Source organism: Mustela lutreola, chromosome X (genome assembly GCF_030435805.1).
Source record: "Mustela lutreola isolate mMusLut2 chromosome X, mMusLut2.pri, whole genome shotgun sequence".
In the NCBI taxonomy this organism is placed as follows: Eukaryota; Metazoa; Chordata; class Mammalia; order Carnivora; family Mustelidae; genus Mustela; species Mustela lutreola.
The window spans coordinates 131,545,357-131,569,601 of record NC_081308.1 but is presented as its reverse complement, the minus strand read 5'-3'; the positions used below and the strand labels follow the sequence as shown (position 1 = coordinate 131,569,601).

General features: G+C 63.0%; 1 protein-coding gene across 7 annotated transcripts; it reads left to right on the top strand.

The window, feature by feature from the left end:
• HCFC1 (host cell factor C1) lies at nt 1-23,739 on the top strand. Of its 7 annotated transcripts, XM_059156655.1 has the most exons (27): nt 1-1,476; nt 6,767-6,915; nt 7,071-7,231; nt 7,804-8,012; nt 8,760-8,844; nt 9,335-9,441; nt 10,563-10,742; nt 10,856-10,914; nt 11,122-11,215; nt 11,456-11,616; nt 12,123-12,320; nt 12,694-12,918; nt 13,025-13,129; nt 13,378-13,597; nt 13,887-14,029; nt 14,179-14,317; nt 14,462-14,682; nt 15,324-16,806; nt 17,059-17,222; nt 17,726-18,302; nt 18,621-18,938; nt 19,096-19,214; nt 19,300-19,437; nt 19,796-19,981; nt 20,567-20,867; nt 21,402-21,465; nt 21,703-23,739. In XM_059156655.1, the coding sequence occupies exons 1-27, from the start codon at nt 1,284-1,286 to the stop codon at nt 21,740-21,742; spliced, it is 6,039 nt and encodes a 2,012-aa protein (XP_059012638.1). In that variant the 5' UTR covers nt 1-1,283; the 3' UTR covers nt 21,743-23,739. The 7 variants fall into 7 exon arrangements, with proteins under 7 accessions (XP_059012638.1, XP_059012633.1, XP_059012634.1 ...); XM_059156650.1 differs by having other exon boundaries at nt 10,856-11,215; XM_059156651.1 differs by having other exon boundaries at nt 2-1,476; nt 10,856-11,215; nt 18,624-18,938.
• Nucleotides 23,740-24,245: the final 506 nt, after the last annotated feature.

Genomic DNA, 24,245 nt, shown 5'->3' with positions numbered 1-24,245 from the left:
GGCCGGGCGAGGGGAAGTGGCAAGATGGCGGCTCCCAGGGCGGAGGCGTGAGGGCGCAATGGGGGGGCTGGGCCGCGGGGCTGGGCGCGCCTGCGCCTGACCCGCGAGCGTCCTGAACCCAAGCTCAACGCGCGGCGGACCTGGGCCCTCGCCGCGGGGCAGCGCAGGGATCCTTTAAGAGGCCTCAGCTCACGGAGAAGCCGTGCGAGGGCGGGGGCGGTGGGGGGGGGGAGACTATGACGTCGCCCGACTCCGCCCCCTCGCCCGACCGCCGCTGCCGCCATGTTTAGTTGTTACTTCTTCACACAAGATGGCGGCTCCCAGGGAGGAGGCATGAGCGCCCTGCCGTTACCGCTCCTGCTGCCGTACAGTTGCCACTTCGGGGCCTAACTCTGGCTCTTTGGAGCGGCTCCTGTGGGAAGGAGTAATAAGGACGGAAGCGAGGATTGGACACTGCTTTGCGTTTGGTTTGCAGTGGAAGAACTGACCCAGGAGGAAGAGAATAGGGGGGAAGGGGGAGTTAGTCTCAAGATGGCGGCTCCCAGGGCGGCAGGCGCAGTCTGAGCAGCAGAGGCGGACTCGGGGGAGACATTCGAGACCTCACGAGCTGTACGGCGCGGGTCTCCGAGCAGCTCCCGAGAATTCGAGTTCGTTCCACCGGCCTCCGGCGCGCCTCTGTCATTTACGAGTGTCGAGGCTGTTTCGGGAGCGGCGGCTGCACTAAGCGCTGGGCGGGGAAGCGGGACGGTTTCAAGATGGCGGCTCCCACAATTGTGGTGTGAGCGCCGGCGGGGCAGAGACAACCGCGGTGCTTGTGGCTCCTTTCCACCCGCCCCGGAAGCCGGCCAGTGCAGGGGACTTGGGGGGTGTGGGAACCGGGCCGGGGCTCCGCCATTTCCGGCGGGGGAGGGCTACGACTGAGGAAGGGAGGAGAGAGAGGCGGCTCAAGATGGCGGCTCCCAGGGCCTCCCGCCCGAGCTTGTAAGCGGGAGAGTCCAAGCGAGTAGTCGGGGCGGCGGGACTTGGTGGCCTCCAGCTTCTCGGGGCTAGGCGTTCGAAAGTTTCGGGAGGCTCTTGAAGAGACGGGGTGAGCTAGAAGAAGGGGAAGAGCCGAAGGGAAGGAGGGTAGTTAAGATGGCGGCCTCCATGGAGCCGTCCACCGCTGTGTGAGGAACCGCTTCTCCGTGAGAGCTACCTTAGACGAAAGGGGGTGTGTGTGAGAGGAATTGGGGGGCTCCCTTCTCGCTTGGTGACTTTTTCCGACTACGGCTTTTCCCGGAACTATGGCTTCGGCCGTGTCGCCCGCCAACTCGCCAGCGGTGCTTCTGCAGCCCCGCTGGAAGCGAGTGGTGGGCTGGTCGGGTCCAGTGCCCCGGCCCCGCCACGGCCACCGAGCCGTGGCCATCAAGGAACTCATCGTGGTGTTTGGCGGCGGCAACGAGGGGATAGTGGACGAACTGCACGTGTACAACACGGGTGAGTGCAAAGCCCGCTGGGTCCTGGGATCTTTCCCTCCCTCCTTCTCCTCCCCCTCCCTCCTCCCTCCCTCCCCCCCCCACTCCTTTCTCTTCCCCTCCCCTCCTGCCTGCTCTCCCTCCTCCCTTTTCTCCCTCTCCCTCCGCACTGATCGGCGCTCTCCTCCGAGCTGCGACCCTTGGCTCCGCCCGGCTCCTCTGCTTTCCCTCCTCTTCTCCCGGCCTTCCCCTGCCCCTCCCCGTGGGCGCTCGGGTCTTTGAGGAGTGCTTCTCATTATGTGGGAGAAATTCTCGAGTCCGGTGGGTGAGGGGGCGGGGGCGTCGCCGGCGCTGACTTGAGGCACACGCCGTTACCCCGCCGGGCGGGCGGCTGCGTCCCTTTGGCGCAGGCACAGTCCCACCCCCTCCCTCCGGCCTTCTGCGCCTGCTCAGCTCCTCTTCGTTGACGCCTGTTCTGGGGAAATGACAGCTTCTCGATTACGGATTAGGGACAGAGTTGAGGGCCCTAATCCCGGCGGGGGGGATGTGCTCCCCGCTGGGTGACCGCCGCGGAGCGCGTGCGGGAGCCTTGGGCACTGGAAGGCAGGGCAGGCAGGGCGGCGAGGCCGCACGTCTGTAGTGCTCGACTTTTCGGCCGCTGCCTTTCCTCCCCGAGGGCCCTGCAGGGTAGACGGTGAAGTCCAGCCATCCCTAGTGGGCTAGGTGGGCCCTCGCCTCACCTGCCCCAAAGCCCGGGCGCCAGACCCGCGGGCTGAGAGGAGTCTGAGCCCCGCGGACACGGCGAGCTGCGAGCAGCCCGAACCCTGCGACGGCGCAGGCTCTGGGACTGGGCCGCATCCTCCGGAGGCCTCTTGCCCACGGTGGCGTGTTTGGCCAGCTTTGCACACCCTGTTGCCGCTTGTTGAAGGGGCAGTGGCCCAGGGCCCCTCACCTCGCTCAGAGGGAGGGGCCAGACGTGCTCCCTGCGGTGGGGGTGGTGCTGAGAGACCAAGACACCCCGGGGGAGAAGGCCGGGGCGGGCTGCGTGGGCACCGCCCACACACAGGGCTATGCCTTCCCGTCTGAGTGGCCTGGGGCGCCCCCCCCCCAATTCCGTCGGGCCTCTTCTTTCCCGGGGTTCTAGCAGTGCCAGGTCTTTCGATCTGAGCAGGGCCTCCTAGCTGTGAGGTTGCTCTGGGGTGGCGCCCAAGGGAGAAGGAGGTTAGCGCCGTGAGGCTTGGGTGCTGCCATCTCCCTCGCCTGAGGCAGAGAGCGCGGCTTTCTGTGCTCCATGCGCGGTACTGCCCCTACCAAGTTGATTTGCAAACGCTGGTGGGTTGCTAGTGCTCCTTTGCGTTGCGGGGCTCAGCACCTGTTGCCTCCAGTGAGGCCAGGCTGCTTGGCAGCACCCTGTGCCAGCTGCGACAGCTGCGGTGACAGCCGTTAGCTCAGTAGGGTAGGGCTGAGGGACGGGGCTGTTTTTAGAGAGGCCGCTGGCCGGAGCAGGACCTTCTAAACTGCTTGGACTGACTTTATTCTCATAAGGCTTGGAGCCGATTCCTTAACAGGGAGCTACAATTTTAGAAAGTAGGGCAGGGGCCTAATTACCATCAGCTCCGAAGTCCACTGCTGCCAGGGCTTTCTGCATATTTGCTGGTTTATGAAAACGAACTGGCCACTTTGACGTCTTCCCCATCTGCAAGGTTGTGTCCCGTAGTACAGTGTAGCCAGCCATCCAAAGGGCCGTAGCCCCGGGTTCCTCCAGGGTAGCGGTTTGGAAAAGGCGCCGTCCACTCCCGCAGGAGAGCCGCTAGCACGACACCTCCGCACTCCTCCCTGCGCATCTGCTCGGGGTCCTACCAGAGCCAGAATCTGTGCTGCTTGTGGCATCTGCTCATGGTTGTCGTAGCTGTGGGGCTCTTGCCTTCTTCTCTGCAAATATGGGGCTTCGTGTGGCCCCTCTTCCACCACTGGGGGCACAGACGCAGGTGCCTGCGCGCCGTTGGCCTTGACAGCTGCCTGTCTGCTCCCCGCTGTTTTGTTTTAAGTCAGGGCACAGTAGACCTTCCTTATGCCTCTTCTCTTGCACTTTCCCTTCTCTGGGCTGAGAGACCTTCTGGAACGAGAGCTGACCGGGCTGGAAGCGTTCCCTCTTACCAAGATAAATGGCCCCAGGGGGCGCATCCGGGACGTGTGCAAGCACTTGGCTGTCTTGGTTAGCTCAGGGATCTGGAGGTGATGCTCGAAGGGTGTGTGTCCTTCCTCGTTGGCGACAACTATCATAGCGGCTGTTGGACACTTGACTGGCCTTTGGGAGGTCTTGGGGTAGCTGCTATAGGTTGTAGGAATGTTATCTCAGGGTAGCAAAGCGGATTATGGAGCAGAGCCAGCCCTAACGGTGGGCTGTGTCCCCATGAGGGAAGGGTGTGGCTGGTCTGCCTCAGTGGTTCTTTAACGTCTGGCGACTGTTGAACAGCCGCAAGGAGCCTTGAAAACATCTAGTGGAACTTCCTTGTTTTTTTGCACATGAGAAAGCGGGGTCTGAGAGGGGAAGTGACAAGTCTAGGGTCACCCTGCCAGCTGGTGGCAGGGTCATACAGGAGCACTTGGGGTACAGATACTCGTGGAGACAGTTGGGCTGTCTCTTCCTTCGGTTAACGGGCCCAGGCCACCACCTTGAAACACCTTCCCGACCTCTGCCCTCTAGCTCTCTGGCCGCTAGGTTCGGCCCCTCGGAAATCCGTTCCTCTCCGTCCGGAGACCTCCTCTCTTCTAACTCGCCTCTTGCAGTCACTTCCGGATCGGCCCCGTTAGTTTCGTTTGTCAGGAAATCCTGTCCGCCCTCCGAGGTCTGGCTCTGGGTTCGCCTTTTCTGAGAAGCCCAGTCTGCCGCGCTGCCCCGCTCCGTGCTCCCGAGGCCCCGGCTGCTGCAGACGCGCGCTGTCACTGCCGGGAGCCGAGGGCCCAGCAACTTTCCCGCTCTACTGGGGGTTCGCGGGCGAGGGCGGGCGTGTCTGTGCATCCCCACCCCAGGCTTGGCACCACGTCTGCCACGCAGGAAGCGCCCTGGCGTGACAGAGCGGAGCCGACGCCACCGGTGGACTGCGTGTGCCCAGCTATGTGGCCCAGTCTCCCGGGGTGACACGTAGGGGTTGATGGGAGCCACCACAGATGGAGGCAGTGCGTGGGGACAGGGCTGCGGCTGCGGATGAGACCCCGAAGCTGCGCTCTCAGGCTTGCTGGGTTGTCCCACGGAGGGTCCTGTGTGCGGGTGGCCTCCTCTCCTCCCAGCCCCCTCCCAGCCGAGCACACTGACAGGCCAAGGCGGACGGAGATGGCGGGACCTGGAGGCTGGGTCTCGAGGTGCCCCACTCCATGAGCTGGAGATAATGCGAGTGCGTGAGGTGGCGCTGTGCCGTCGCGCGGGCGGGACGGGGCTTTGGCTCTTGACAGCGGTGTGGAGGGCCCCTGCCCCGAGTGTTCTAGAACAAGATCAGCTCCTCTTAAAGGAGGTGGTGGTCGTGAGCTCTTGAGACAGCACCGGTTTGGTTCCTTCCAGCCTGGATAGCTGGGCCACTGATTAGAGCGTGACGGGCAGGCCGTGAGTTAGTTGATCGTGGGGCTTTGTCGCAGCCCCTACTAGTGGCCCTGTGATGGCCCTGTAGCCACAAGCGGCAGCCCCAAGGGTGCTCAGGTGAGAGGGCGGCCCATGGCTCCGGGCACGTGGGGCCCTTGGCGAAGTATCTGGCGATGGCTTTGAAGTCAGCGACAAGGTTCTTGCCTGTGTCTCTTTTTTGCTCTGTGACCTCAGGTAAGTCACTTCCCCTCCTGGGCTCTGTTCCTTCATCCACGGAGGGGGCTTGGCCCGGGGCAGCTTCCAGGTCTTCCTCCGGCTTTTTCCTGCGTAGCTGGGAGGGAACTCCGTGTCTTGCAGTGTGCGCACGGGGGCTGAAGGCGGAGCCGGTCTGAGTCTGTTTTTTACAGTGGGCATGACAGTGAGGTGGTGAGCTGGGGCCCCGGGCCGGCCCCTCTACCAGGAAGGCGGGGGAGGCTTTGCTGCTGGGCCTCCTGGAGTCCAGGTGACTCTGCTGAACCTCAGAGGAGGGGTGGGTGGGGCGGGGCAAGATCACAGCCTGTTCCAGATCAACCTGCTGCAGGTGGGGAGGCGGGAGCAACGGGGCTCTTCCACCCCAGGAAAGGCTGTGACTCTGGAGGCATCGTGTGCTTTTAGATGGGGGCGGGCCCTTTGGCTGACGTGGACATGGAACTTGTCACCTAGTGTGCAGGGGAGATGTGTCAGTGACCCAAGTACGCGCCCTCCCAGAAAGGCTGAGAAGCAGTCGGGCAGCTGGGGCCCCCCCCAAGGCGCTCCCCCGGGACGATCCTAATGCCCGCTTAGACTCCAGGGCCGCCCCCATCATGCTCGGGCGTGGCCGCTCACGGTTTGAGGTGTTGGGAGTGAGTGTGGCATGTCGTTTAGGGACGGTCCTTTATGTAACATGTAATGGAAAGGATCCCTCAAAATTCTGAGGAGGATGTGTGCCTTCTGCTTTTTCTGGGAGGCCCTGGCATGGCAGGCGCGCGGGGAGCTGAACCCGGGGTGCAAGCCTGAAGTGAGGGGAGCAGTGGCGTGGGGGTGGGGCAGGCTTCTCCTTCACCCTCTTCTGAGGTGGTGGTGTCCTCACTCTCACTTAGAGGTGTGGATCTGGGGGAAGCTTTTTCTTGCAGCCACCACTTCTGGCTTTCAGGAATGTTCGAGATTGGTATGGGTGTGACGTGACGGTAAAGGTGGGTGGCATGGCCCGTCTCCCAGGAGACCCCAGCAGAAATTGATTCTTGCCCCCGCCCCCCTTCTCAGCCGGTGGGCCGGGCTGCCTTGATGGGCCTCCCTCACCCGCACACCTCCGGCTCCGGCCGCCAGCGCCTGCAGGGAAGGAGGGCACCGGCGGGCCGCGGTCTCGCTTCCGGCCACTTAGAGGTGTAGCCCTGCACCCCCAGAAGAGGCGCACAGGGCCCCCGACGGGGCGCTTCGGGTGTCGGACATTGTGTTCCAATATCGGACCCCCTGAGCGGTAGGGGAAGGAAGTCAGCGGCTGCATTCTCAGAAGCTAACGAATTATCTTGGTTAGTGACTTCCTGCTTAAAAAGACGACCTTGATGAGAAGCCGGGCGATTGCAGGCTATTTGGAGGGGGTCCCCCCTTTCTCAGAGCACGTTTCGCAGGCTGCTGGATATGGGGAGTAAGAGGACTGGGGTTCTGGTTCCGAAGGCTTCCTGAAGTGTTCTGACTCCTGCTTCCTTTCGTTGCCCAGCGACTAACCAGTGGTTCATCCCAGCCGTGAGAGGGGACATTCCCCCCGGGTGCGCGGCCTACGGCTTCGTGTGCGACGGGACGCGCCTGCTGGTGTTCGGCGGGATGGTGGAGTATGGGAAGTACAGCAACGACCTCTACGAGCTCCAGGTATCGGCCCGCAGCATGCTCGCCTGCTTGCGGCTGTGGCCCCGGGCCTCCCTCCCGGCTCCCCCGCCGCCTCCCCCCCGCCCACAATAAATGGCCTGGGGTCCTGACAGAGACCAGCCCGTCCTGGGTTCGACCCCCAAGTCTTGATTTTGCAGGCAAGCCGATGGGAATGGAAGAGACTCAAAGCAAAGACGCCCAAAAACGGGCCGCCCCCATGTCCTCGGCTTGGGCACAGCTTCTCCCTTGTGGGCAACAAGTGCTACTTGTTTGGGGGCCTGGCCAACGACAGCGAGGACCCCAAGAACAACATTCCGAGGTGAGGCTTTGTCGTTCTCCGTGTGCAGTCCTGAGGGTGGCCGTGCCTCATCCCTTTCTTCCGTGAAACGAGAGGGTCACGCTCCCTGCCCGGGTAGGGCCTTTCTGCCTCCGAGGTCTGGAAACCATAGAGCCCCGCCTTGCCCTAGGCTGGTGCCTGCTCCCACCGCGTTAGCACTGGCGCTCGCCTTCCCGGCTTTTGCTGCCTGCAGACTTAGCGGTGGTATTTTCCAAGGCCGGTGACCGAGTGCCTTGCTAAAGGCTGAAGGTGGTCCCAGATGGGCTCCTGCTTTGACCCCAGGAGGCCCTAGTACAATGGCCAGCTTCGTGTGTGAGGCGGCCCAGCGGCATGCCATCCCATGGCTCCTCTCGGGCTCCCGCTCATCCTTGGGACTCTCATCCTTGGGAGTTTCTGGTGGTCACTTCTCAAGGCTGAGGGGAGAAGAACTTGGAGTTCGTTTGGACCTAGCTCCCCTTTGTTTCCCAGGGAGTCTGCTCTTTGCCCCTAGAAGGTGCTGAGGCCGCTGGCGCATGGAGTCAGGGGGCTTGCCGTGACTGCCTTTCCTCCTCCAGGTACCTGAACGACTTGTACATCCTGGAACTGCGGCCGGGCTCCGGCGTGGTGGCCTGGGACATCCCCATCACGTATGGTGTCCTGCCTCCCCCCCGGGAGTCACACACTGCTGTGGTCTACACTGAGAAGGACAATAAGAAGTCCAAGCTGGTGATCTACGGAGGGATGAGCGGCTGCAGACTGGGGGACCTCTGGACCCTGGACATCGGTAAGCTGCGGGAGGGCAGGCTCGGAGCACGCTGGGCTCAGGTGCGGCACGCAGAGACAGGGTGAGCGTGCCGCTCACCCCTCCGACTTTGGAGGGGCAGGCTGGGAGCCGGGGTGAGGGGGTGAGGGCCTTTTCTAGGCTGGAATGGGCTGCATGAGGCAGCGTCCATCCCTGTCAGTTCGTCAGGGATCAGCCTGTAGCGGGAATGACGCGCCGTGGTCTCTCGTGGTCACATGGGGTGTTGAGAGAGGCCCATAGCCGGGGTGAGGCTCACTCAGGGTTGGGAGTGGTTGAAAGGAGGTCAGGTTTTGGCCTGAAGGAAGGCCGAGGGCACTGGACAGCCGAGGACACATCTCTGCGGGGGCATGGCGTCCTGGAGGTCAGTGCTGGCTCTCAAAGGAAACCGTTTCCCCAGAGCGAAGTTCCTGGCAGCGCCGGTGGCAGGGACAGACACGTGTTTTGGGGTGAGCAGGGTGGCAAATGCGGTGCCTCTGGGAGTGCACCTTTGGCTCGTACCAGAGCCCTGAGAGCAGCGGTTGCCAGGATAGTGAACGGAGCACGGGAAATGCTGGAGCCCAGTGACCAGAAGGCCTCTTGGGGGCCGTGGGGAGGCCTGGCACGGAGTTTTTGGACCTGGTGGTCACCCGCCTTCCAGAGCCTTCCCTGTATCCGGGGAAGGTCCTGCAGGGCCGAGGGCCCGCGTCCGACCTTGTGTAGTAACCATCCCTTGTCCATCACTCTGCGCAGACACTCTCACGTGGAACAAGCCCAGTCTCAGCGGGGTGGCCCCTCTCCCTCGGAGCCTTCACTCAGCCACGACCATCGGAAACAAGTGAGTGGCCGCCGTCTTCCCACCCGGCCCGCCCCGCCCCCACAGGCCTCTGTTCTGTTCCTGCACTTCCTGAGGCCCAGGGAGGCCTCTTTCTGGCTGGGCTGGCCTGCCGCAGCCCCGTCTTTACATGACAACCCCGGGAGACCAAGACAGACTCGGGGTAGAGGGGCGCAGGCCGTTCTAGGTCCTCTCCATGAGCAGCAGGGTGTCTGTCAACGCCAAGGTCCCAAAGCGCCTATCAGAGCGATGGGGACGGCGGTGAGCTTTAGATGAGCTGAGTAGCAGCGCCGCGTGGCAGAGGTGACGCAGTTCTTGTGAGGGCTGAGCCACCACGGAGAGGCCCGCATCAAGAGCGTCCACACGTCCTGGGGGACTCTCCTGGGGAGAGCTGGAGGACCAAGCGTATTTAGAACTTTCTGGATGGAAGAGGTGGCCTCTAGCTTGGCACCTCCTCCACAACCGTCTCCTACTCTTCCCTCCCTCGTCCCAGAATGTACGTGTTTGGTGGCTGGGTGCCTCTCGTCATGGATGACGTCAAAGTGGCCACACACGAGAAGGAGTGGAAGTGTACCAACACACTGGCTTGCCTCAACCTGGGTATGGCCTCCCCGGGCTCGGCGTGGCCTGCGGAGGGCTGCGGGAGGCCGGCCCTCCTCAGCCCCGAGAGCTGTGTGGGCTGTGCAGGGAGCGAAGCTGCTTCTAAGGCCGGGCCTCTAGAATCCACAAGAAGTAGCCACTGGCCAGAGCGCTCGGAGGGGTGCCCCCGCTTTCAGGTTTTGAGTAGGCTCTCGCACGGCCCAGCCTCCGAAAGTACAAACGCGTGACGGGGCAGAGCCTCCCTCCTGCCTCCCCTTCTGTGGAGGCACCCACGTTGGTGGCTTGTCACCCGCCCCGCAGGGACGACTCTGCCTATACGAGCATCGTCGGCGGGCTCCTTTCTAAACACACACGATGGCAGCCTGCTCCCCGCAGTGCTGCGCCAAGCCCGGCCCTTTCGGGGGTGCACTCCGTCTCGGAGACTGACCCCTCCCGTCCCCGCACGCCGAGCGGCCTCATTCTTTTGAGTTGCTGTCCAGGTGTTGAAACTTGCACAGACGCGGCTCCGTGAGTATCCTTGCACTGTTCTCACCCACGTGCAAGTGCATTTGAAGGGTAAACACCTAGAGGTAGAGACGCTGCCGAAGGCCGTTGCCAAGCTGTCCCACAGAGGCCGCAGCCACGTAGGTGCCCCCGGTGGTGCCTGCGCCCTCTTTCTGGCGGGTCCGAGAGGTGACAGCCGCCCCCGCCGCCCCCCCAGCCCTGGCTGCAGTAGGTGCGGGAGCCAAACTGCCAGGCGCCTTGTGGTTTCAGTTTGTGTTTCTCTTGTTTTCCGTGAGGGTATGTATTTCTCCTTAGATCCTCCTGTCGCCTTCTCCGTAGCTCGCGTTCCTCTTTGCCCGTCTCTTTCTGTAGGCTCTTGTGTTCGATGTGCAAGAAGTGAAACCTTTGGCTGTGCGTTTCAGACAGTCCCGCCAGTTTGTAGTTTGTGGTTTCTAATTTCATCTTCCACGGGCCTTTTGCCATACTGAGTTATTTTCCATTTGTTTGTTTTTAATTTAGAAATCTTTGATGACTTCCTGGTTTTTAATTTCCCATCCCTGACAGCGAAAGGCCAAAGGGCCGCTGGGGGTTCCGGGTTCCTTTGTCCCCTTGCTGACCTCCCCTCCCGCCCTCCCCAGATACCATGGCCTGGGAGACCATCCTGATGGATACGCTGGAGGACAATATCCCTCGGGCCCGAGCTGGCCACTGTGCCGTGGCCATCAACACCCGCCTGTACATATGGAGTGGGCGCGATGGCTACCGAAAGGCCTGGAACAACCAGGTCTGCTGTAAGGATCTCTGGTACCTGGAGACAGGTAAGGCATCTGGGTCGGGGCCATAGGCCACCCCTGTGCAGCTGAGCCCGGAGTGGGGGTTGTGGGGGGAGCTAATGCTGCGGCCCCTTCTCACCGGCTCTGCTCTCTCCCAGAAAAGCCACCGCCCCCGGCCCGGGTACAGCTGGTACGAGCCAACACGAACTCCCTGGAGGTGAGCTGGGGGGCAGTGGCGACAGCCGACAGTTACCTTCTGCAGCTCCAGAAATATGACATTCCTGCCACGGCTGCTACCGCCACCTCCCCCACACCCAATCCAGTCCCGTCTGTGCCTGCCAACCCTCCCAAGAGCCCTGCCCCCGCAGCAGCCGCACCTGCCGTGCAGCCGCTGACCCAAGTAGGCATCACGCTCCTGCCCCAGGCTGCCAGCGCGCCCCCGACCACCACCACCATCCAGGTCTTGCCGACGGTGCCTGGCAGCTCCATCTCCGTGCCCGCTGCAGCCAGGACTCCAGGTGAGCTGGGGGCCCAGCACTGGGCCTGAGGGCAGGGTCTAGCCCACAGGGACATGGTGAGCCGCACTGAGGGCTGCCGAGGACCACATGCCTGATGGTCACGAGCGCCGGCTCGGCCATACCTGTGGACACCGTCCCTGAATGGGTCTGGGAGGACAAGACCTGATGCGCAAACAGGTCGCGGAAGCACTTCGCGTTTGCACACGGGACGCAGCAGAGGTCCCCTGCTTCCCTCACCAGGTATGCCTGCTGTTCTCAAAGTCACCGGTCCTCAGGCGACAACAGGAACCCCATTGGTCACCATGCGACCTGCCAGCCAGGCTGGGAAAGCCCCCGTCACCGTGACCTCCCTTCCCGCAGGCGTGCGAATGGTTGTGCCAACGCAGAGTGCCCAGGGGACGGTGAGGAGCCGTTGGAGAGGGCGGGACGTCCTGGTGATCGATGGCGCTGACAGGGCTTAACGCTGCCCCCAGCCAGGGCTTTTCTTGGCTGCGGAGCACTGAGGAGGCCACCTGTCATTACGGAGTTAATCAAAATTTATAAGCTAATGCCTCAAAAAGATCTCCCTGCTGTGTGCATCTGGCTCCCGCAAGGGCATCTTGAACGTGAACTTCCTTGTTCAGAAGCCCGAAGGGAGAATCTAGCCAGCCAGGGTCTGACCCCAGGCCAGGAGGAGGGAGCCGTGTCTGACTTCGTGGTCTTCAGAAAAGATGTAGAGCTGGCAGACGCGTGCTGCTGGGTTCCCGCACCTGGCTGGTGGCAGGAGGCCAGGCTGGAGCCTAGAGGTGCTGCCGGGAGGAACGCTGGGCCCCGGGGGGAGGCTCCCTAGGCTGGGCTGAGCTGGATTCTGCCGAGGTCTCTGCTGCCTTCCCCTGCCCCGGGCTCATGCACCCCATGCCCCCTGCAGGTGATCGGCAGCAGCCCCCAGATGAGTGGCATGGCTGCGCTGGCAGCCGCCGCTGCCGCTACACAGAAGATCCCTCCTTCCTCGGCGCCCACTGTGCTGAGCGTCCCAGCAGGCACCACCATCGTCAAGACCGTGGCCGTGACACCTGGCACCACCACCCTCCCGGCAACTGTAAAGGTGGCCTCCTCGCCGGTCATGGTGAGTATGCCTCAGGCCCGGCTCTGAGCCAGCAGCCTTGGGGTAGGGCCTCTGGGCACTGGGGTAAGACAGTGATCACCCCTTCCGGGCTTTGGAGCAAACTGTGGGGCTGTTGGCCCCTCCTCACTGCTTGCCGTGGACTGTGGAACAAGCCGTTCCATGGGGGCCGTGACTAGCCATAGGCTAGGCGTGCGCTGTCGGTGTCCTCTCTTGCTTCACTAACGGAAAGGGAAACCACCATGAGCCGTTCTGCAGGTGGGTGGGTGCGGGCAGGTAGATGAGCAGGTGGGGAGGGAGCCGCGGGCCTGCTGGCCACTCTGGGCGGGGGCGCGGCCTCTCTGTCCCGCTCATGGCCCGTCTCCGCCCCTTCAAGGTGAGCAACCCCGCCACCCGGATGCTGAAGACCGCAGCCGCCCAGGTGGGGACGTCGGTCTCCTCCGCTGCCAACACATCCACCCGCCCCATCATCACGGTCCACAAGTCCGGGACTGTGACAGTGGCCCAGCAAGCCCAGGTGGTGACCACCGTGGTGGGTGGAGTCACCAAGACCATCACCCTGGTGAAGAGCCCCATCTCCGTCCCGGGAGGCAGTGCTCTGGTGAGTGACGGGTGCCACTGGGCTGCCTGTGACGGGAGAGGCCCAACCCAGGCTGTGCTCTTGCTGGGCTTCCAGATCACTCCTTGCCCTGTCCTTTCCTTTTCAGATTTCCAACCTGGGCAAAGTGATGTCAGTGGTTCAGACCAAACCGGTTCAGACCTCGGCAGTCACGGGCCAGGCATCTACGGGCCCAGTGACTCAGATCATCCAGGTGCGCTTGTGGGCCCCAGACTCAGACACGGGGCGGCTCTGGGCCCCTGACTGACAACGGGGCGGCTCTGGGCTGAACCCCTGTCCCTGTCTAGGGAAGATCTCTTCACACTCTGCAGCTCACACCGTCCCAGGGCTTGGTCCCGCCTCTCCCTGTCTTCGGAACCTTCCTTGAGCCCCTCGGGCCACCAGTAGAGAGCGGCCCATCCTGGCGATGGTGCCATCCATGTACTTGTCTTGCTCTTGCAGACCAAAGGGCCGCTGCCGGCCGGGACCATCCTGAAGCTGGTGACCTCAGCAGACGGCAAACCCACCACCATCATCACTACCACGCAGGCCAGTGGGGCAGGGACTAAACCCACCATCCTGGGCATCAGCAGCGTGTCCCCAAGCACCACCAAGCCTGGCACGACCACCATCATCAAGACCATTCCCATGTCGGCCATTATCACGCAGGCTGGTGCCACAGGTGGGGGCCTCTCTCGGGCCCCAGATGAGGAACCTCGTCAGGAGGCTAAGGCTGCACGGGCAGGGGGTCGGGCTGTGGCGCGCTCTTGGTTAGGGTTAGGGGTCTGCTTTTCTCCTCTCTTCCTTTCCTTGCCCCTTGCTTCACGTTTGTAGGGAGGTGGCAGGGGCATGGTTATAATCAGTACCGGGTTTGGATCGAGGGGTGGTGGGTGGGAGGCACTGCTTGCAAGAGAGTATGAGGGAAATAGGGCGAGGGGCCCTTGAGATCAAACGACCCCTCTCCTGCCCAGGTGTGACCAGCAGTCCTGGCATCAAGTCCCCTATCACCATCATCACCACCAAAGTGATGACTTCAGGAACTGGAGCGCCGGCCAAAATCATCACTGCTGTCCCTAAGATCGCCACTGGGCACGGGCAGCAAGGAGTGACTCAGGTGAGGTGTGCCCGGCCCGTCCCTTGCCCCAGCATCCAGCCCAGGGTCCCTGCAGGCCACACGCGTCCTCTTGAGGGGCCCGGGAGGGGGCAGCACAAGGTCTGGGCAGCCTTGGAGTGACACAGGGGCGCTCTCTTCTGGCATTACAGGTGGTGCTGAAGGGGGCCCCTGGACAGCCAGGCACCATCCTCCGCACCGTGCCCATGGGGGGTGTCCGCCTGGTCACTCCAGTCACTGTCTCTGCCGTCAAGCCAGCTGTCACCACGTTGGTTGTGAAGGGCACCACAGGTGCGTAGCCTAGATGTCGGGCCTGCCGCTCCCCTGGGGTGTGCTCCTGTCCCTGTGTCCTGTCCCCGCCAGAGGGAAAAGCTGCTAGCAGGGGGAAGGCCCCAGGTACGGGCCTCACCCCACCCTTGCCCCTTCCCCCTCCAGGCGTCACAACCCTCGGCACAGTGACAGGCACCGTTTCCACTAGCCTTGCCGGAGCCGGAGGCCACAGTACCAGCGCCTCCCTGGCCACGCCCATCACCACGTTGGGCACCATCGCCACCCTCTCAAGCCAAGTGATCAACCCCACTGCCATCACCGTGTCGGCAGCTCAGACCACGCTGACGGCGGCCGGTGGGCTCAGCACCCCCACCATCACCATGCAGGTACAATGGCCGGCCTCCGCGTGCGTATGCACGTGTGTGTGCGCGTGCGCATGGATGGGCCACAGCCCAAGGCTTCTGCTCTGCTACTTGGGGTCCAGGCCCTCTTCTCCTCACCTGTGTGGCTTGGGGGAGGGGCAGGGGCGCTTCCCTGTTTGTACCGCTGTGGCTCTTGGTCACTACGACTGTCGTGTCAGCAGGTTAGGTCTTAAGCAGTTCTAGATTTTGAACGCGGGGCAGACGTTTCCTCTTACAACGTAGACGATTCAACGGTTTCTCTTTTTGCGTGCATAGTATTTACTTTCTTCATACATTTTAAGCTGAATTCATGCAAGTGGCGAAGCGTCTAGGTACAGGGTCAGCGGGGCTCCCTCCATGACCAAGGACTGGCCCTAGCCGCTGACGCAACCCCACAGCCCCTTCCCAGTCTCCATGGTCTTGGAGGCAAAGCCGTGCCTCTAACCTGGTCCCTGAGCCACTCAATGTCTGGACCTCAGAGGGAAAACGGGTCCTGGGTATTTCCCGGGGCTGTTGCTTTAGAACCTGAGCCAGTGGTCCCCGCCAGCACGGGTGACGCTGTAGGATGGCAGAGGGACAGATGGGAAGTTGCAGAAGTAACCCTTCCCATTTGTTCTCTCCCCCAGCCTGTCTCCCAGCCGACCCAGGTGACTCTCATCACGGCACCCAGTGGTGTCGAGGCTCAGCCTGTGCACGACCTGCCTGTGTCCATTCTAGCCTCACCTACTACAGAACAGCCCACGGCCACGGTCACCATCGCTGACTCGGGCCAGGGAGAGGTACAGCCAGGCACCGTGACCCTGGTGTGCTCGAACCCACCCTGCGAGACGCACGAGACGGGCACCACTAACACGGCCACCACCACTGTCGTAGCTAACCTCGGGGGGCAGCCTCAGCCCGCCCACGTGCAGTTCGTCTGTGACAGACAGGAGGCAGCTGCTTCCCTCGTGACTTCGACGGTTGGGCCACAGAACGGCAGCGTGGTCCGCGTCTGCTCCAACCCACCATGTGAGACGCATGAGACAGGCACCACTAACACAGCCACCACCGCTACGTCCAACATGGCTGGGCCACACAGCTGCTCCAACCCGCCCTGCGAGACGCACGAGACAGGCACCACCAGCACCGCCACCACCGCCATGTCCAGCATCGGCGCCGGCCAGCAGCGGGACGTGCGGCGTGTCTGCATGGCCAGCACCGCGCCCGCTGTGCTCCGGGTTGGCGTGGCTGCTGGGGCGTCAGAGGGAGCCCAGATGTCGGTCAAGCCCTTGTGCCAAACCCGCCAGACCAGCGTGACCAGCGCCACCATGACTGTGATGGCCACTGGCGCAGCCCCGTGCTCAGCTTTCATGCAGCTGGCCCCTGTGAGCGGCCAGGTCCGAGCCAGCATCCTCGGAAGCAAGGACAGTCCCGTGGCTGGCCTGAGTCCACTGGTGTCCATCGGCCGCCAGTTGGAGGCCCACCACACGCACACGACCAACACACCCACCACGGTCCGCTCTGCCATGGGGGCCGGGGAGCCTGGCGAGGCCCGGGGGACCCCCATGCCCACATACGAGAGCTCACCAGGCGCCACCGCCACCGTGACTGTGCCGGCCCTGGAGGCGCTGCTGTGCCCTTCAGCCGCCGTGACCCAAGTCTGCTCCAACCCGCCCTGCGAGACCCACGAGACGGGCACCACCAACACCGCCACTACCTCGAACGCAGGCAGTGCCCAGCGGGTCTGCTCCAACCCGCCTTGCGAGACCCACGAGACGGGTACCACGCACACACCCACCACCGCCACCTCTGGTGGGAGTGCAGGCCAGCCTGAGGGCGGACAGCAGCCCCCTGCCGGCCGCCCGTGCGAGACGCACCAGACCACTTCTACTGGCACCACCATGTCAGTCGGTGTGGGCGCCCTGCTCCCCGATACCGTTCCCTCCCATAGGACCCTAGAGTCCGGCTTGGAGGTGGCAGCACCGGCCGCCGTCGCCGCCCAGGCTGCTGCCTCGTTGCTGGCTCCGTTCCCGACGCAGAGGGTTTGCTCCAACCCACCTTGTGAGACGCACGAGACAGGCACCACGCACACAGCCACCACCGTCACCTCCAACATGAGCTCGAACCAAGGTGAGTAAAGACACTGGCCTGGCGTGCGTTGTCTCCCGGAGCCCTGGGCTCAGAGGCTGAGGGGAGCGGTGACTAGAAGAGCCGCCCGGCTAGAAGCCAGTAGTTAAGAGTTCTTGGGGCTCCGTGTCCCAGCAGGGGTTGGGGTACTGCCAGAAACTGTGTCCCCTGGGGGCAAAGCTGGCTAGAGGCCTTGGGGCTTCTGCTGGCCTAGTACTTGTCACACTTCTCTTTGCTCGCTCCCCTCCCTTCCAGATCCCCCACCAGCTGCCAGTGACCAGGGAGAGGCGGAGAGCACCCAGGGTGACAATGTGAACATCACCAGCTCCAGTGCCGTTACAACGACCGTGTCCTCCACCCTGACACGGGCTGTGACCACTGTAACACAGTCCACGCCCGTCCCAGGCCCCTCGGTGCCGGTAAGAACCCCCGGAGGTACCCTGTGCCACCTCTCTGCTGCCCACTGCACTTCTGGTCCGTGCGGTTCCAGGCTTGGACACCAGGTGTCGCCCTTGCCCCAGGCGCTGGACTGCTCCTCATCCCTTTTCCTGAGTCCTTCTTCCTGACCATAAAAGACCTGCCTGGGGCATCGTTGGGCAGGAGGCAGGGGTCTTCCAGGCCCCAGCGTCTTGGAGGCTTGTCATTTGGCTATAACCAGTGAGAGTGACACGGCAGGAGCCAGAGTGTCTCTTTGGCTAGACCGGGATACCTCTCTGAGGATGGGTGAAAATCAGCCAGAGGGTCCCAAGGGTTTCCCGTCTTGTGCGCCCCCACCATGGCTTGGTCACCTGCTGCGCTCCTAATCAGGTGGGGTGAGGCTGGCCGTGGACAGTGAAAATCCAGGTCTCCGGGGAAAGATGAAGGCTGCCCGGCTCTGGCCACTCTTTTCTCCCCTCTGACGGGGGCTTCTCTCCCTTTCTAGAAGATCTCATCAGTGACTGAGGCTACCCCAGGGGCTCTGACCACCGAAGTCCCCATCCCAGCCACGATAACAGTGACCATAGCCAACACAGAAACTTCTGACATGCCCTTCTCTGCTGTTGACATCCTGCAGCCCCCAGAGGAACTCCAGGCCTCGCCAGGGCCTCGCCAGCAGCTGCCGCCACGGCAACTCCTGCAGCCCACCTCTACACCCCTGCTGGGGGAGTCCGCCGAGGTCCTGTCAGCCTCCCAGACCCCTGAGCTCCAGGCCGCCGTGGATCTGAGCAGTACAGGGGACCCGTCTCCGGGCCAGGAGCCTGCCAGCTCAGCCGTGGTGGCCACGGTGGTGGTCCAGCCGCCCCCACCCACACAGTCTGACGTAGACCAGTTGGCCCTCCCCCAAGAGCTGATGGCCGAGGCCCAGGCGGGCACCACCACCCTCATGGTGACGGGGCTCACCCCCGAGGAGCTGGCGGTCACTGCTGCCGCTGAAGCGGCTGCCCAGGCCGCAGCCACGGAGGAGGCCCAGGCCCTGGCCATCCAGGCAGTGCTCCAGGCAGCGCAACAGGCCGTCATGGGTAGGTGCTGGCGGAGGGGCAGCTGAGCACTGACTGCGGCGGTTTCCGGCCAGGCCGGCCAGGAGCCCTGAGGGGAAGGTGGGCCCCTCGGGAGGAGCAAGGCCGGGTTGGGCCTCTGCGGCCTCCCACTGACTGCCCCGACCAGGTGGCCACTGCGCTGGGAGGTAGCGGGCTGCCTGAGAAGAGGGGGCCTGGTTCCCTGCCAGGGTGGCCCGAGTTGGCCAGGACAGGGAGGGCGGGGGCGTGGGGCTGGGCCGCCTGGGCCGGCGCTCCTCTTGAGTGGCGTTCCTGCCTCCACCCCCACCCCGCCCCCTGGAGCAGGCACCGGGGAGCCCATGGACACATCTGAGGCGGCGGCGGCTGTGACGCAGGCGGAGCTGGGCCACCTGTCGGCCGAGGGACAGGAGGGCCAGGCCGCCACCATCCCCATCGTGCTGACGCAGCAGGAGCTGGCCGCGCTCGTGCAGCAGCAGCAGCTACAGGAGGCGCAGGCGCAGCAGCAGCAGCACCTCCCCACCGAGGCCTTGGCCCCCGCCGACAGCCTCAACGACCCAGCCATCGAGGGCAACTGCCTCAACGAGCTGGCCGCGGCCGTGCCCAGCACCGTGGCCCTGCTGCCCCCCACGGCCACCGAGAGTGAGTGCGAGGGTGCCGCGCCGCGCCGGTGGGGGCCAAGCCCCTGGGCCCTTCCCCGCAGACGTGGCCGGGGTGGTCTGGCCTGAGGGGGAGGAGCTCCCCGCGCACAAGCAGGCTCTCCGGGCCAGCCCCCCAAGGATGTCTCTCTGCCTCACAGGCCTGGCTCCGTCCAACACGTTTGTGGCTCCGCAGCCGGTGGTGGTAGCCAGCCCCGCCAAGCTGCAGGCCGCGGCCACCCTGACGGAAGTGGCCAATGGCATCGAGTCCCTGGGTGTGGTGAGTCTGGTGTGGCGGGGTTTTGAGAGGTGCGGCGCCCGGGGCCCGAAGGCCGAGGGTTTCAGCTCTCCTTTCCGTCTCTCAGAAGCCAGACTTGCCGCCGCCACCCAGCAAGGCGCCTGTGAAGAAGGAGAACCAGTGGTTTGATGTGGGGGTCATTAAGGGTACCAATGTAATGGTGACACACTATTTTCTGCCACCAGATGACGCTATCCCTTCTGACGTAAGTGTTCCCCCCAGCCGGTGCCCTTGGGCGGGGGCGGGGGCGGGCTGGCCATGAGGCAGGTGTCGGGGCTCACGGCGCCTTCCGAAGCTCCCCAGGGCACCATCTGCCTTGGGGCTAGCCGGAGGACAGCCACCTGTGGCATCCTCTCCACATGCCTCTTTCTCCCAGGGCCCTTAGAGCCGCCACAAAGCCTATTGTCAGTCCCCTGTCCCTACTGCTGCCCTCCTGGCCCATCCCCAGGATGGGAGAGTGCTGCCGGCCCTGGAGCCCAACCCCAGAGCTGCTCTCTCAGCGATGGGGCTTAGGTCACCTTTTTCTCTCTCCCTCTTCCTGTCCTCCCGGCCTCTGTACCCAGGACGACTCGGGCACCGTCCCCGACTACAACCAGCTGAAGAAGCAGGAGCTGCAGCCGGGCACAGCCTATAAGTTCCGCGTGGCCGGGATCAATGCCTGCGGCCGGGGACCCTTCAGCGAGATCTCGGCCTTTAAGACATGTCTGCCTGGTTTTCCGGGGGCCCCCTGTGCCATTAAAATCAGCAAAGTGAGTCTTGCCATGGGGGTGACCCTGTGCCCAGCTGGAATTCAGCAGGCCGAGCCCAAGCCTGTCCTCCAGGCACTCCCTTCTGGGCCGGCTGGGTCTGGGCTGCAGCTTCTGTCCTGTCGCCGGGTGCTGGGTTGACGAGAGTCCGTTCCTTCCCTCCCCATGTTCGGTCTCCTTTTCTCTAACGTGGCAGCTAGTGTTCACTGAGGGTCTCTTACCTGCCACGTTCAATGTGTTTTCTTTATCCAATCTTTCAACGTCCTGAGGAGGTCTGGGATCTGAGGAAACTGAGGCACCAAGAGGCTCAGGGCCAAGTCCCACAGTCGGTGGCAGAGCAGGTGAAGGGAGGCGGTGCTCTGAGCCCCCGTTCGTGTTACTTCGTCATTCGGTCAGACTGACCCCCCGGGCCGGGGCTGGCGAGGCCATGTCCCCAGAGCTCGGTTGTGTCAGGAAAAGAGCTAAGGTACAACCAGTCAGTTTGGGGAGCCACAAAGTGTTCCCACTTCTCTGTCTCCGGAGAGGCCGAGGGAGAGAGTCACAGAGGCCACAGGCGGCATGGCTTGACCTCTGGCCCCTTGGTTCTAGAGTCCAGATGGTGCGCACCTGACCTGGGAGCCGCCGTCTGTGACCTCCGGCAAGATCATCGAGTACTCGGTGTACCTGGCCATCCAGAGCTCGCAGGCCGGTGGCGAGCCCAAGAGTTCCACGCCGGCCCAGCTGGCCTTCATGCGGGTGTACTGCGGGCCCAGCCCGTCCTGCCTGGTGCAGTCATCCAGCCTCTCCAACGCCCACATCGACTACACCACCAAGCCCGCCATCATCTTCCGCATCGCCGCCCGCAACGAGAAGGGCTATGGCCCAGCCACCCAAGTGAGGTGGTTGCAAGGTGGGTGTCGTGCGGGAGGCTCCTGGGGCCAGCATCACGTGAGGTGGGGCGACCTCGCTCCAGGCTGGACGTTAGAGCCTCACGGTTGGGGGAGATGACTTAGGATGGGTGCTATGGAGGGGTCTCGGGGCGGGGGGGCACCTCGCTTCATCTGCGGGTTCAGGGAAAGCCGGCCAAGGGTGTTTGAGGTGAGACGGGGGAGCATGAGGACTTCAAGTCGGAGGCGCAGGGCAAGGCCAAGTCCAGGGCGCAGGGTGGAGAATGGACGCCCCAGCGTGCTTTGTCGGGCTTCACTCCAGTTCCCATGAGGCCAACCTGGGAGAACGGTGAGCGTCTCGCACCCAGGCCCGGGCTACTGCGGGAAGAGGTGGCACACATAGGAGAGGCCTTCGCTCGGCAGGCTTCTGTAGGCTGTGGGCACGGTGTCCCTGTCCCCTCTGCTCTCGGCCTCTTGGCCTGTGGGCCACTGTGCAGCTGAAGTCGGCCACTCGGCCCACCTCACTGAGCTGCTTACCACTCCGTTCTTCCTTTCAGAAACCAGTAAAGACAGCTCTGGCGCCAAGCCAGCCAGCAAGCGGCCCATGTCCTCTCCGGAAATGTAAGCAGGAAGCCCCTTTCTGGAACTTTCTAAGGCTGAGGGTAGACAGCTACTGGGAGGAAGCAGCAGTAGAAACAGTGTGGCTCGTCCCTTCCAAAGCCTCGAGGGGCTGCACATGGGGTGGGAGTGCGTGTGAGGCACCAGCCGGAGGTCTGCAGGGAGTCCCGCCGCGTGGTTTCCCAGTGTCGTCGGGACCCATGCTGATACTCTCTTTCCTTCTTCTTGGCTCCTTCCAAGGAAATCCGCTCCAAAGAAATCTAAGGCAGATGGTCAGTGAGAGGCAGCGCCCCTGCACCTGAACCCTTCGCCGGACCCCCCCCCCCTTCTGCTTCAGGAACGCCACCTGCCAGGACCCCCTGTCCTCCCCACCCGGCGCTCACACTTCACCCTCAGGAGCCACTGGCCGCCTCTCATTCTCTCTCCCTCTCTGTTTTTAAAATAATCGCAAGAAAGCACATTGCACCGCTGCTGTGGGAGGAAGCAGAACGCGGATCTGGCAGAGCAGTGAGCAAGTGAGACTCGCGCCCTCCTCCCCTCTTCCCGCCGGCCCCTCCTCTGGGAGCCGAGCAGGCCCCGTTTTCCGAGGGAGCTAGACAGAGGCTTTGGATGAAGCAGATGTGCCTCGGAGACGGGGATGCACGTGCCTCCAGCAGCTGGTCACCTTGGTTCTGAGGGGGCAGTCAAGGGCGGAGGGGCTGTAGCATGGAAGCAGAAGAGCGCCCCCCCCCGCCCCCAAGCTCCCCTCCCCCGCCTCTGCTCCCAGAGGACTGGCGGGCACCTGAGCACTAGATGCCCACCTGGTTCCTTCTGCATATCCTGCCGCTGCACGGCCCTGCGCTTCAGCTTCATCCAACCCGTCTCAACGGCCTTCGTACTCCGAGCCCCTGTCCTGTCCCTCTTCTTTCGCGATTAGAGAGCTAGGAAGGAAGAGAGAAAGGGGAAGAATGAGCCCGCGGTGGCCCGAGCAGTGTTCTGTGCAAATCTCCTGGCTCCCAGCGGGGTGTACAGTAGCCCCCACTGAGCCTGGCTTGGCCCCTGGGTCCGGGCTAGGGGCCACACCACCAACTGCTGCATTTGTTGTATTTTTTTCTAAGTTGGAATTGATGAAGTTGACATTTTTATTGTAATTTTAGCCTTAGCGTGTGGGGTTTTGTCCCTTCTTTTGTTGTTGTTGTTAGCTGTGTACAGAATGTGTACCTTTTTTTCCCCTTTTTGTTTTCTTTTTTTTTTTTTAACTTTTACTTTTTTCTCCTTGGCTAAAGCCTTGGCAGGGATCTTTCTGGAAGAAAAGCTGGGGGCAGCTGGCACAGGAGAGGCGTGGAATCTCCCCTGCGGGCCTGGCGTTGGCTGCCTGGCCTGATGCCTCTTGCTGGCCCCTGCTGTCTGCTCCCTTTATTTGTCCCCAGGCCCCTGGGATAGAGGAGGGCTGAGCTGTCAAACCTTGCTCCCGTGGGTGATCCAGCTGGAGAGTCTCTGTTGGAGCCTAAAGTCAGGTTTCTGCAGAGGAGCAGGTCCTGGGTTCACAGTGCCCTCAACGTCTCCTGCCCCCCAGCCCACCCCCAACGACTCCCTACCCCCCCCCACCCCCCATCCCCGCCCAGGCTCCGTCCTTGGCACATTGGCTTAGAGTATCTGCCGCTTCCTGCAGCCACCTCCTCCAGGCAGGGGCGTGTCAGAGGGGGTGGGGTGAGGGGAGGAGGGCAGCGCGGGCTGGGAGAGTGGCTGTGTCGGGGCACCTGGAGAGGCCATAGAGAAAATGCAGGCTGACAGCACCGGTCACCCGTTCTGTGGCCCCAGGCCCAGACTCGGGGGGGGGGGGGGGGCGAGGGTTCTTAGTGTGGCTTGGGAGACTGCTTTCTGCCCCACACCTGAGCTTTAGGCACTGACAAGTTTTAGCAGCAGGTCGTGCCGAAGGACTTCCAGCGAGCAGCCTGTCTTTTCAGATCCCCCAGTCTCTGGCCTGGAGACGAGCTGCGGTGAGGGGCCCGGCCTCTGCAGACCCCTGCCACTGGCCCACACCTTCTGGGGCCTTTGGTTTGTTGTATTATAGTATACTTCGCTGTGGAAAATGTCATGTTTAGTCGGTCACCTTGGAGCCCACTCGCCTGGCCCTGTTGTTTCCCTGTCCCTCCTCCTGAGCGCCCTTTGATTTCTCTCGTTTCTGAGAACAGTATGCCGTTCATCTATTGTAGAGTAACCCTGTGACTCAATATTACCATAGTGCGATGTCGTTTTGTGCTATTTTGAACAATTAAAAGACTTTTTTTGAAATAACCACCTGCTCCTTTACTGTGTCCAGGACTCCGGGGAGGAGGCGCTAGGTGGTAGCGCCACAGCTCCAGCCTCCCCCCCCCCCCGCCCTGCCCCGTGACTCATGGAGCCCCTGGGAGCCTCTTGCTCTAAGGGCAGTGAGCAGGGTTCACTTGCAAGTTCAAGGCTCCACTGAGGCCCGCAGCCCTGGGGACTGAGGCCAGCACCCGGTTCCCCACGAAACGTCCCACAGCAGCCTTGGTTTGGAGTAGAGGCCAAGGGGCTTTCTGGGCAGTTGCTGTTGGTTCTTTGTGTGGAGACCAGATCCCCTGCCCTCCTTTCCCCACGCAGAGGACGGGGACAAAGGACTGGCAGGTCACCAGCCACTGGCCTCCTTGGACAGGCGGGAAGGGCTGAGCCGGACTCTCCGATGAGAGCTCAGGTCCCCCAGAGTGTATCACCCGCAGGTGGTTCCTGCAACGGACAGGTGCTGCGGTAGGGACTCTCAGTGCTGGCTCCCTTGTGCATGT